General features: G+C 33.6%; 1 protein-coding gene across 1 annotated transcript in view; it reads left to right on the top strand.

Moving 5' to 3' along the window:
* Positions 1 to 14,099, top strand: part of LOC143226829 (potassium voltage-gated channel protein eag-like) — a 53,391-nt gene that overhangs the window by 15,766 nt on the left and 23,526 nt on the right. Inside the window, exons 2-3 of the mRNA XM_076458302.1 lie at positions 11,343 to 11,471; positions 12,911 to 13,035. Of these exons, the coding sequence (XP_076314417.1) occupies positions 11,343 to 11,471; positions 12,911 to 13,035 (254 nt within the window). The remainder of the gene's footprint in view (positions 1 to 11,342; positions 11,472 to 12,910; positions 13,036 to 14,099) is intronic.

The following is a 14,099-nucleotide window of genomic DNA, read 5'->3' as shown; positions in this document are numbered from 1 at the left end:
TATCCAGTGAACGAAGCCCTCTTATGCATACAAATATATCTAATCTTTTCAGAGGATTTCGGACAGTGTTAAACAAAACTATCACCTAGCAACAAATGATTCGATAAGCTGTCTATCTTCAGGATCATAAAATATCTTGTTTTTTTCAAATGAGAAACACCGAAAATGTCACAAATAGACATTATTTGTTTCTGTTAAGCACAGACTTTTACACATTGCTGTACCTAACACAGGACTCAAACAAAGAATTTGAGCGTAATATGCTTACAAGAAGATTGTTAATCCACTTAAACAGGAATTGATTTTGTATGTATGTATGTTTATAGCATGTATTTTTTTAGTAGGATGTGTTACAAACCTCGTGCTTGAGTTCATTTATTGTACATATTTCAGGCAAATAATTTGAAATATTTTAATCGAATGTTTATGAATACTTTTACTTTATTCAAACCATATTCAGAACATTAAAATGCCATATTCTGACAGTAGAACGTGCCACTTCGAGCACATCCGGGCTACATCATACTCTGACAGTGGAACGTGCCACTTCGAGCACATCCGGGCTACATCATATTCTGACAGTAGAACGTGCCACTTCGAGCACATCCGGGCTACATCATACTCTGACAGTAGAACGTGCCACTTCGAGCACATCCGGGCTACATCATACTCTGACAGTAGAACGTGCCACTTCGAGCACATCCAGGCTACATTATACTTTGATAGTAGAACGTGCCACTTCGAGCACATCCAGGCTACATCACATTCTGACAGTAGAACGTGCCACTTCGAGCACATCCGGGCTACATCATATTCTGACAGTAGAACGTGCCACTTTGAGCACATCCGGGCTACATCATACTCTGACAGTAGAACGTACCACTTCGAGCACATCTGGGCTATATCAAATATATAAACGAAGTCTTTGTGCTTGCAAGTCCAGTAGGACAGTTTTTATCTTTAATTACCCAATAACAGTATTCCTTTGAAAGGTATTCAGGTAGTTTTATAGCATGTGACTTGTCTAATATTTCTATAATTATTATTCTTTTAATATTTTATGTTTATCACAAATATGCTAAGACATTGTATCGCACGTTTCCGAATCCCGCTCACCAACTCTGAAATTCAAATTTCCAACACAATACTACCTTCCCCGATCTTTTTCGGGCATATTCGGTACTCTTGATAGAGGGCGTTGTCGATTTTTTAATAGTTGGTATGCTTTTTGGGGTTGTTGGACGGCGAAACGTAACGTCGATATTTCAATAAACCGCACTTCAGATACTAGAATTCTTCATCCTTTATTACAATAAATTTTGACTGCTATAAAACATTTCATTAGGGCACAACGTTTTAGAAGCGTGTTACTTGTCATTGCGCTAGACTTGAGGCTGCCGTGTTCGGTTGTTGCTTGGTGATTATTTACATAATACTATGTTCAAAACATTACTAACTTCTAACATGTCCTGATGTGTTGTTTATAAGAGTTGTGTATATTTTCTCATTATGTTTTGGAGGTCAGTTAGAACTTCGTACATTGCTTTATTCACAAGATATCGAATAAAAATATATTATGCATCCTGGATATAGTGCGCACATTTCTCTAAATAAAAGCCTTTTTATAGAATTATTTAATCAGTTTAATTTATTTTTTTATCAATTGTTACCACCTAGAGGGCGTTTTGGCAAGATACAATATTATTATTTTCGCCACGGTAGCTTCCAAAGAACTGCTTTATTTAATTACGTCCAAATAACAAAGATCATTAAAAATTGTGCTTGCTTTTTTTTCTAGTTATTATACGATTTATAATTCTTACGGGTAGTTTGATCTCTTAGCAACTGATGGAATATGCACTGTGAGGTCACTGACCTATAGCATATTTAAACTTTTCATGGTGTTTGTTTTAGTTGTTTTGTTTTGTTTTCAGAATTTATGCGCAAAAGTATACAACGCATATCTTCATATGCTTATAATTTTAAACTGATAAACTGGAAGGAAGGCATCTGCTCAATAGCAACCATCGCCAACTCTTAAGGTATCTTTGTCTGAAGGAATAGTGAGATTTGACAGTCACTCTTTTAGTGCACGCACAGTCTCAAAGTGCGAAACCCGTATTTATGACAACGGGTAACGAGCCATGAATCCTCAGACTTACAGTTCGCGCATGTTAACCTCCAAGCCACATCAGGTCCTTCACGTTACACAGTAAGCATCGTAAATATATGCTTGTATATCCCCATAAGGAATTTTATTATCTAATTAAGAGCACGTATTTTATCATTATAAATATATTAGCAACTTTAGAAATAAAGAAGAGGGAACCCTCAATAGCCGAGGCGCTTGAAATTCTTTTAGGGAGGATTAAAAGCAGGTTAAATTCATCACTCGAAAGGATTTAACATCCTGAGTCCAAAACTGTAATTAGATATTATGTCAGTTAAGAGATGATGGAACTATGACCTAAAAGTCCGTACTTGAAAAACAAAAACCGTTCTACAGCCATTTTGCCGTGGCTGAAAAAATAGTAAAATGACATTTGAGAAAAATAAAAAAAACTTTAAAAAAGTAAAAGATAAGTTGTTCAAAGGTTTAAAATGCAGAAGTTTTAAGAAAACTGGAATCTTGTGAGGAATGGAATCTTGTTTAAATCATTGTTTAATGGGTCAAGTTACTATTTAATAATCGGTTTTCCAATATTAATACTAATTTTAAATTATAATACCTTTGTGGTGCAAACATATATAGATGTCATTGAAAAATTCAGTTAACTTGCTAAGATTTTAATACATTTTAATGTATTAAATATATATATACACACGATCTATTATAAGAACAGCCTTATTAAAACACGCCATTAACAACCACTATTAATATGGTGTACTAAAACACACCAGTAGCGCCATCTATTGGTATTACCACCTAACCTATAACAACAACATCCGCTTTTAATAATGCCATATAAACCACACCAATACCATTCACTATTAATGCAGTTGTATTAAACCATGTTAATAATATGCACTATTGATATGGTACTCTAAACCATATGAGTAACACTCACTATTAATTTGGCCATACTAAGCCACATCAATAACACCTACTATTAATATGGCCGTTTAAAACACGCCATTAACACCCACTATTGCTAGAGCCTTTTAATCATACTAATAAAATCCGTAGTTAATTTGGCTGTTAAAAACACACCAGTAACATCGGAAATTAATATATCCGTTTAAACCATACCAGTAACACCCACTATTGCTAGAGCCTTTTAATCATACTAATAAAATCCGTAGTTAATTTGGCTGTTAAAAACACACCAGTAACATCCGAAATTAATATATCCGTTTAAACCAGTAACACTCATTCTTTACATGGCCTTATAAACCCACACCAGTAACACTCATTCTTTACATGGCCTTATAAACCCACACCAGTAACACTCACTTTTAATATGGTGCACTAAAACACACCAATAATATCCACTGTTAACAGGGTAGGACAAACATCTACTATGCAAAGGTGATAGTAAAACACAAATAATACACTATTAGTCTTACCAGCAAGTTTGAGGGTTTATAATCCTAAAAATCGGGGTACAAACACATAATGCATGCATCTTTATGTTTAATGGCGAACAAAACACCCACTCTTAAAGCTGTTCACACACCACTACGTATAAAACAAGTACTTTCAATGTTATATTACTAAAATGTAACCTCCTAGTGGCTTATGGTAAGTCTGCGGACCTATAACTTTTAAATTAGGGTTTCAATACTTGCAGTTGATAAGGTATAAATTAGGGTTTCAATACTTGCAGTTGATAAGGTTTTTAAATTAGGGTTTCAATACTTGCAGTTGATAAGGTATAAATTAGGGTTTCAATACTTGCAGTTGATAAGGTTTTTAAATTAGGGTTTCAATACTTGCAGTTGATAAGGTATAAATTAGGGTTTCTATACTTGCAGTTGATAAGGTTTTTAAATTAGGGTTTCAATACTTGCAGTTGATAAGGTATAAATTAGGGTTTCAAAACTTGCAGTTGATAAGGTTTTTAAATTAGGGTTTCAATACTTGCAGTTGATAAGGTATAAATTAGGGTTTCAATACTTGCAGTTGATAAGGTATAAATTAGGGTTTCAATACTTGCAGTTGATAAGGTATAAATTAGGGTTTCAATACTTGCAGTTGATAAGGAATAAATTAGGGTTTCAATACTTGCAGTTGATAAGGTATAAATTAGGGTTTCAAAACTTGCAGTTGATAAGGTATAAATTAGGGTTTCAATACTTGCAGTTGATAAGGTATAAATTAGGGTTTCAATATTTGCAGTTGATAAGGTATAAGTTAGGGTTTCAATACTTGCAGTTGATAAGGTATAAATTAGGGTTTCAATACTTGCAGTTGATAAGGTTTTTAAATTAGGGTTTCAATACTTGCAGTTGATAAGGTATAAATTAGGGTTTCAATACTTGCAGTTGATAAGGTTTTTAAATTAGGGTTTCAATACTTGCAGTTGATAAGGTATAAATTAGGGTTTCTATACTTGCAGTTGATAAGGTTTTTAAATTAGGGTTTCAATACTTGCAGTTGATAAGGTATAAATTAGGGTTTCAAAACTTGCAGTTGATAAGGTATAAATTAGGGTTTCAATCATTGCAGTTGATAAGGTATAAATTAGGGTTTCAATACTTGCAGTTGATAAGGTATAAATTAGGGTTTCAATACTTGCAGTTGATAAGGTATAAATTAGGGTTTCAATACTTGCAGTTGATAAGGTATAAATTAGGGTTTCAATATTTGCAGTTGATAAGGTATAAGTTAGGGTTTCAATACTTGCAGTTGATAAGGTATAACTTAGGATTTCAATACTTGCAGTTGATAAGGTATAAATTAGGGTTTCAATACTTGCAGTTGATAAGGTATAAATTAGGGTTTCAATACTTGCAGTTGATAAGGTATAAATTAGGGTTTCAATACTTGCAGTTGATAAGGTTTTTAAATTAGGATTTCAATACTTGCAGTTGATAAGGTATAAATTAGGGTTTCAATACTTGCAGTTGATAAGGTATAAATTAGGGTTTCAATACTTGCAGTTGATAAGGTATAAATTAGGGTTTGAATACTTGCAGTTGATAAGGTATAAATTAGGGTTTCTATACTTGCAGTTGATAAGGTATAAATTAGGGTTTCAATACTTGCAGTTGATAAGGTATAAATTAGGGTTTCAATACTTGCAGTTGATAAGGTATAAATTAGGGTTTCAATACTTGCAGTTGATAAGGTATAAATTAGGGTTTCAATACTTGCAGTTGATAAGGTATAAATTAGGGTTTCAATATTTGCAGTTGATAAGGTATAAGTTAGGGTTTCAATACTTGCAGTTGATAAGGTATAAATTAGGGTTTCAATACTTGCAGTTGATAAGGTTTTTAAATTAGGATTTCAATACTTGCAGTTGATAAGGTATAAATTAGGGTTTCAATACTTGCAGGTATAAATTGTAAACCGAATAGTTCTGTGCTTAATAACAAACAAGTTAGCAGTAAAACTTTACTTTCAAGACGGCTAGAGTTGTATATTATTGCTGGTTGGAGTTATATGCTATTACACTATTTATCTATATATAATTGCTAATTTCTCATTATCTCTCTGTAATAAGTTTAGTTTATTATGATTTCCCATTATATCTCTGTAATGAGTTCAGTTTATAAATGTTTTTATGTATTAAGTTTATCTCGTTATCGGTTGTTACGTATTGCGATTTAAAATAGCCTAAAATTGAGTTAACTTGTAATTTGGATTTAGAAATTAATTAAATGTCGACCGAATATGATGTTTGTCAAAAAGACTAGAACACACAATTTTCTTTCTTAATACAAACAAAAATATAATTTATAATAATGATTACAAATAATGATTCATATACAATAGTTTTACAAAGAGTATTGAGTCCTCTATCTGATCCGGAACACCCTTGATATCCTATCGAAAGTTAACGAAAGGGAGTTAATTTTGAGTTGATATCGATACAGTTTTCTTAACGAGGAGCTAGGTGGCTCTTCGCTGATCACATGCGAGTTTTCCTTAGCTGAAGTTAAACAATGCCTCCATAAATAAAAATACTAAAGTGCGATGTTAATTAGCTGAATTTAAAAGGTTCGTGATCTTTGAAATCTATATTCTTTCCTATCAGATATCTGTAGTTTCTTAATTAATAAGCGTTAATTACCGTTATAGCTCCCGAGGTTTTTAGTATACCAACTGTAACAAACAAACAATATATGTGGGTTAAAGCGTTCGACTCGTAATCCCAAGGGTCGTGGGTTTGAATCCCGATCGCACCAAACCTGCTCGTCCTTTTAGCCGTGGGGGCGTTATAATGTGACGGTCAATCCCACTATTCATCGGTAAAAGAGTAGCCCAACAGTTGGAGCTGGGTGGTGTTGACTAGCTGCCTTCCCTTGTAGTCTTACACTGCTAAATTAGGGACGGCTAGCGCAGATAGCCCTCGAGTAGCTTTGCGCGAAATTCAAAAACAAACAATACATACTGCCTCTTGGCTTTGTGTTGGTTACCTCTTATTAGTTGCTTTGGGGAGGTTTTAAAACATATACTGCTTCTTGATGCTTCGCATTGGTTTTAAGCGTTAGGCGAGATTCTAGAAAATTCGGCTGGTCCTACAGTACTGACGATAAGTGCTTTCGTAAAACATACATTGTTATTTCTTACACTCGAGAATCTTCTGCAAACTTAGTGAATAGCCAGGAATTTCGCTAAACACATTTAACAATATAAGTTATATGCATTTCTACATATATTTTTAATTAAAACAAACATTGATACTCAAATAAATACATATTAGTAAATATATCACATAAGTACTATATGTTAAATATTTTAGTAGCGTACAGCCCGTCAAAAATGTCTGGGCAAGTACTACCATCCTCACCCCATAGTATACCCTAACATCAAATTTCGTGACTAACCGAAATAAACGAATTTTGCGAAATCAAGCTTGACCAATAAAGGGGCAGCAAAGTACAACCGAAACAGTCATACGTCGGTAAGTTAGCCAATCAAAATTAAGATTGTTCATGAAATGAATTCGTAACGTATAACGGAACAATTATTAGTAAAAACCAGTTAGATTAACCATTCCTAATATATTCTGATGCAACTTTAACATTCTAATGTGTGTGTGTGTTCTTACAGCAAAGCCACGTCGGACTATCTGCGGAGTCCACTGGGGGAATCGAATCTCTGATTTTAGCGTTGTAAATCCGTAGGCTTACCGCTGTACCAGCATGGGACAAATACTTTAATATCACACATTTGTGTATATTAACCCTTGTGATACGCTGGTTAACTTTTTAAAAATATATATAATATACATTTGGAACAAGGTCGTTTTTTTCTAAACCTTTTATTACAATATGTAAATCTTTCCAGTATGCACTACAAATCTTGAAGATAATATTCTAATATATAGAAAAACCAGTATGTTTTAATGTCACTAGGTTCCAAGAATGACTTTTATGTCACGTTGCTCAGCAATAAAAGTATAACCTAATATTGTTGTTAGTCTTTGTATTGAAAGTATAACACGATATGTGTAGACAACAAAACTGGAAGTATAACATGATATGTATGGACAACAAAACTGGAAGTATAACATGATATGTATGGACAACAAAACTGGAAGTATAACATGATATGTATAGACAACAAAACTGGAAGTATAACATGATATGTGTAGACAACAAAACTGGAAGTATAACATGATATGTATAGACAACAAAACTGGAAGTATAACATGATATGTATGACAACAAAACTGGAAGTATAACATGATATGTATGGACAACAAAACTGGAAGTATAACATGATATGTGTAGACAACAAAACTGGAAGTATAACATGATATGTGTAGACAACAAAACTGGAAGTATAACATGATATGTGTAGACAACAAAACTGGAAGTATAACATGATATGTATAGACAACACACTGGAAGTATAACATGATATGTGTAGACAACAAAACTGGAAGTATAACATGATATGTATAGACAACAAAACTGGAAGTATAACATGATATGTGTAGACAACAAAACTGGAAGTATAACATGATATGTATAGACAACAAAACTGGAAGTATAACATGATATGTATGGACAACGAAACTGGAAGTATAACATGATATGTATGGACAACACACTGGAAGTATAACATGATATGTGTAGACAACAAAACTGGAAGTATAACATGATATGTATGGACAACAAAACTGGAAGTATAACATGATATGTATAGACAACACACTGGAAGTATAACATGATATGTGTAGACAACAAAACTGGAAGTATAACATGATATGTATGGACAACGAAACTGGAAGTATAACATGATATGTATGGACAACAAAACTGGAAGTATAACATGATATGTATAGACAACAAAACTGGAAGTATAACATGATATGTGTAGACAACAAAACTGGAAGTATAACATGATATGTGTAGACAACAAAACTGGAAGTATAACATGATATGTGTAGACAACAAAACTGGAAGTATAACATGATATGTGTAGACAACAAAACTGGAAGTATAACATGATATGTATAGACAACACACTGGAAGTATAACATGATATGTGTGGACAACAAAACTGGAAGTATAACATGATATGTATGGACAACAAAACTGGAAGTATAACATGATATATATAGACAACAAAACTGGAAGTATAACATGATATGTGTAGACAACAAAACTGGAAGTATAACATGATATGTGTAGACAACAAAACTGGAAGTATAACATGATATGTATAGACAACAAAACTGGAAGTATAACATGATATGTGTAGACAACAAAACTGGAAGTATAACATGATATATATAGACAACAAAACTGGAAGTATAACATGATATGTATGGACAACAAAACTGGAAGTATAACATGATATGTATAGACAACAAAACTGGAAGTATAACATGATATGTGTAGACAACAAAACTGGAAGTATAACATGATATGTATAGACAACAAAACTGGAAGTATAACATGATATGTGTAGACAACAAAACTGGAAGTATAACATGATATGTGTAGACAACAAAACTGGAAGTATAACATGATATGTATAGACAACAAAACTGGAAGTATAACATGATATGTGTAGACAACAAAACTGGAAGTATAACATGATAAGTGTAGACAACAAAACTGGAAGTATAACATGATATGTGTAGACAACAAAACTGGAAGTATAACATGATATGTATAGACAACAAAACTGGAAGTATAACATGATATGTGTAGACAACAAAACTGGAAGTATAACATGATAAGTGTAGACAACAAAACTGGAGGTATAACATGATATGTGAGACAACAAAACTGGAAGTATAACATGATATATATAGACAACAAAACTGGAAGTATAACATGATATGTATGGACAACAAAACTGGAAGTATAACATGATATGTATAGACAACAAAACTGGAAGTATAACATGATATGTGTAGACAACAAAACTGGAAGTATAACATGATATGTATAGACAACAAAACTGGAAGTATAACATGATATGTGTAGACAACAAAACTGGAAGTATAACATGATATGTGTAGACAACAAAACTGGAAGTATAACATGATATGTATAGACAACAAAACTGGAAGTATAACATGATATGTGTAGACAACAAAACTGGAAGTATAACATGATAAGTGTAGACAACAAAACTGGAAGTATAACATGATATGTGTAGACAACAAAACTGGAAGTATAACATGATATGTATAGACAACAAAACTGGAAGTATAACATGATATGTATGACAACAAAACTGGAAGTATAACATGATATGTATGGACAACAAAACTGGAAGTATAACATGATATGTATGGACAACAAAACTGGAAGTATAACATTATATGTGTAGATAACAAAACTGGAAGTATAACATGATATGTGTAGACAACAAAACTGGAAGTATAACATGATATGTGTAGACAACAAAACTGGAAGTATAACATGATATGTGTAGACAACAAAACTGGAAGTATAACATGATATGTGTAGACAACAAAACTGGAAGTATAACATGATATGTATAGACAACAAAACTGGAAGTATAACATGATATGTATGACAACAAAACTGGAAGTATAACATGATATGTATAGACAACAAAACTGGAAGTATAACATGATATGTATGGACAACAAAACTGGAAGTATAACATTATATGTGTAGACAACAAAACTGGAAGTATAACATGATATGTGTAGACAACAAAACTGGAAGTATAACATGATATGTGTAGACAACAAAACTGGAAGTATAACATGATATGTATGGACAACAAAACTGGAAGTATATTTGTTGATTTCTTAATTCAGAGTTTCTGTTGTTTAAAGACATTATTATTATTAAAACCGTCGATGATACAACAAATAATAGCTTAATTCAGAAAGACTGAAGTTTAATACTAAATCAATATTTTTACTTTCATAATAAATTTTATACCCTTAGCTCTAAACTAGGTGATCTCTTACTATCTTTTTAGATTTACTATGCCAACACTCACTACACTTATAAGGTTTCACGGCACACCGTCACGACTCTTTTTCACCACGTCACCAGAATCGTAATGTGCAGATAGCAATCGAACTGTTCTATTCAAACAAATGTAATTTGGTTTTTATGACATGACCCACAACAGGTTTTATATAGGATAGGTTAGAACACTCTGCGTGACCTAGTGGTTAGCATGGCTGGACGGTGAATCCCATGTTCATAAGTACCATCTTTCTCTTTACATTTAGTTTATCTTACTACACGTACTGTTGCTACTTTTTCTATTAGAATAACCTGCGTGATCTACTAGTTGGCATGTCTGGACTGTGAATCCGAGAGTTCTTGGTTCACATCTCGTTATAACACATAAATCCACATCTTGAGGCTGTAGATGCGCTATAAATTGACAGTTGGACCCAACCATTCAGCCAGCAAAGTGTAGCCAAGAGCTTATAGTTGACTAACATTTATTCCTTCTGGTCTATAAACTCATAATTTAGAACCGCTGTGAGCATTTAGTTCTTGTGTGGTTTGTTGCGAAAGTAACATAATTGTGTAGTCAGTTTTTATGTTTTTAATAAAATTTTGTAATTTTTGTCTTACGTTTCAGATATCAGTTAGGCACGTCTTACACTCTTTTATCTCTCTATGTTTATCTGATAAAACCTCATGTATTATGCCACACTGTCACTTTAACACCCTCGTATCTTGTTCATAAACCTTTTGAGTTGATGTTTCAGACACTTCGGTATGGCTGTTATTACATATCACACCTATAAAGAACGAGCAAAATGTGGTGGTCCTGTTCCTACTCACCTTCAGAGACATCACAGCTATGAAACAGCCCTTAGAAGACGACGCCAACAAAGGTAAGTCAGTATGACCAGTTTTACTACGTATCAATTACAGTTTAAGTCTTCCGTTGTGAAGTGAGAAATGCTGAAAGCAAAGTTACTTCAGTGAGGCAGGGAATTATAGCACAATGCAAAGTTTCCTTGACACCAGAAAGCAACTTTTAAAAGTTTTACCAGTTTTAGGATTAGCAGGCAGAACTATCACAACATAAAGTATATTAGCCCTACTCCAGTGCTGATAGCGTGCTGTAACATTTTTATAAAAAAACAGTTCCAGTGTGACCGCTAGTTGTCATGGCTACGTGCGGTTTAGTGGCGAGGAACCGACCAATAAAATAAAGTACATGATACAAAATTCAAAGCGTCGAGTGAAAATTTGTTACCGACTAATGACAGTTCATCAAGATGAGAAAACTATTTTGCTGTTTATGTATACTGATATCAAGTTAATTGACGTTGGTGTAATATTTGGCCTAAATAAAGCGAGCACAACACGTAAATTAGCAATATTACCATTCGCTATGTCATTGTTTGGCTTAAGAGCAATATAAAAGTGAGAACGCTTGATCGTCAGGTAATACGAACTGGCCATAAAACATCTCCGTAACGAGAAAAAGCTTTAGCAAAAAAAAAAAAACACCCAAAAACTTTAACACCAGAAGGCTCCCAAAATTAATGTGGAAAACAAAAACCATAGAAGATTAAACTCGTTTTGAATTTCGCGCAAAGCTACACGAGGGCTATCTGCGCTAGCCGTCCCAAATTAAGTAGTGTAAGACTAGAGGGAAGGTAGCTAGTCATCACCACCCATCACCCACTCTTGGGCTACTCTTTAACCAACGAATAGTGGGATTGATGGTCACATTATAACGCTCCCATGGCTGAACGAGTGAGCATGTTTGGTGTGATGGGGATTCGAACCCGCTACTCTCAGATCGCAAGTTCTCTAATCACTTGATCATGCCAAGTCAGGTTAAACTGTCTTACGGATATAACCTAGATATGAGGTCGAATTTGTAACCATATTTTTTCTAAACTATTTTTACACGAAACTGCTTGAGGAGCAGTGAATTTGTTTGTTACAACTTTCTTCATATAACACCTGATGTCACATGGTAAAAATGTAAACAATTATCTGATATTATAAATACTTCTTACGAACTACTAGTTGGATTTCTACTGTCTTTACGCAAAAAAAAATGGGTAAATTCGCACAATTCTTGGTCATTTTAGAGAAAACTAGAAATTGCTTAATGTCACGAATTAGATGGACTCCAAACACAGATGAATATAAAAATAAATAAAATGTTAAATATTTCGTCTGTTATGCATATCAGGCTTAGCATGTTTACTTCTTGGCTTCTTAAGTTCACCAATATTTATAGGAAGTCCTATAAGGAATGACTGTTAAACATTTCGAATATTGTTTTAACAATATCATGTTTACAACGTAGGACTCAGCAAGTTTGCCCGATTAGCCCGAACTGTAACCAGGTCTCGCTCGGTTTTTGTCCAACAGTCGTCATCTCATTCACCCCTTACGAAGTCCAGCAATGCCAAGCAGTCTCAGATTGCCCACGTGAGTATCTAGTTACCTACCCACAAAGCATAATATAATAACACAGAGGTTAGGGAAGAGCTAATATAAGTATGATTTAAAAATTGGTATGTATGTAAATGGATGTTTAAAAATATAGAAAAATAATTAAATTTCGGAAGCTCGGAATGTCGGTCTCGATGTTAAGAAGAAATGAATGTGAAGTTTCTATTTTAAATTTAGTGTGACGTGAAATTCAGTCGACTTGTATTTTGTAATAGCGTCTGACGTTCTTTGATAGATTGTTTAAGCAGTGCATTCATGATGACACTTTGTAGAATGGACGGTAACTGTCTGTTGTGGAGACACAAGTATAGAGGACGATGGAGACGAAAGGCGGAAGACTTTAGAAACGTCGTCCTCTACACTTGTGTCTCTACAACAGGCAGTTGCCATCTATTCTACAAAGTTTCATCAAGTCTAATGTTTTCAAAACGATAGTAAATGTTACTGGTCACGTTTGAACGACTCTTGGTAACATTGTTAAGTAACTAACAACTAAATCAAACCTTCACTGAAACACTGAAGAAAGTGTCACTAACAACTAAATCAAACCTTCACTGAAACACTGAAGAAAGTGTCACTAACAACTAAATCAAACCTTCACTGAAACACTGAAGAAAGTGTCACTAACAACTAAATCATACCTTCACTGAAACACTGAAGAAAGCGTCACTAACAACTAAATCATACCTTCACTGAAACACTGAAGGAAGTGTCACTATGACAACTAAATCATACCTTCACTGAAACACTGAAGAAAGTGTCACTAACAACTAAATCATACCTTCACTGAAACACTGAAGAAAGTGTCACTATGACAACTAAATCATACCTTCACTGAAACACTGAAAAAAGTGTCACTATGACAACTAAATCATACTTTCACTGAAACACTGAAGAAAGTGTCACTATGACAACAAAAGCATACCTTCACTGAAACACTGAAGAAAGTGTCACTAACAACTAAATCATACCTTCACTGAAACACTGAAAAAAGTGTCACTATGACAACTAAATCATACCTTCACTGAAACACTGAAGAA

Source organism: Tachypleus tridentatus, chromosome 9, assembly GCF_004210375.1.
Source record: "Tachypleus tridentatus isolate NWPU-2018 chromosome 9, ASM421037v1, whole genome shotgun sequence".
Taxonomy (NCBI): Eukaryota; Metazoa; Arthropoda; class Merostomata; order Xiphosura; family Limulidae; genus Tachypleus; species Tachypleus tridentatus.
Note: the sequence above shows the minus strand (reverse complement) of the source record. Positions and strands in the feature narration are given on the sequence as shown.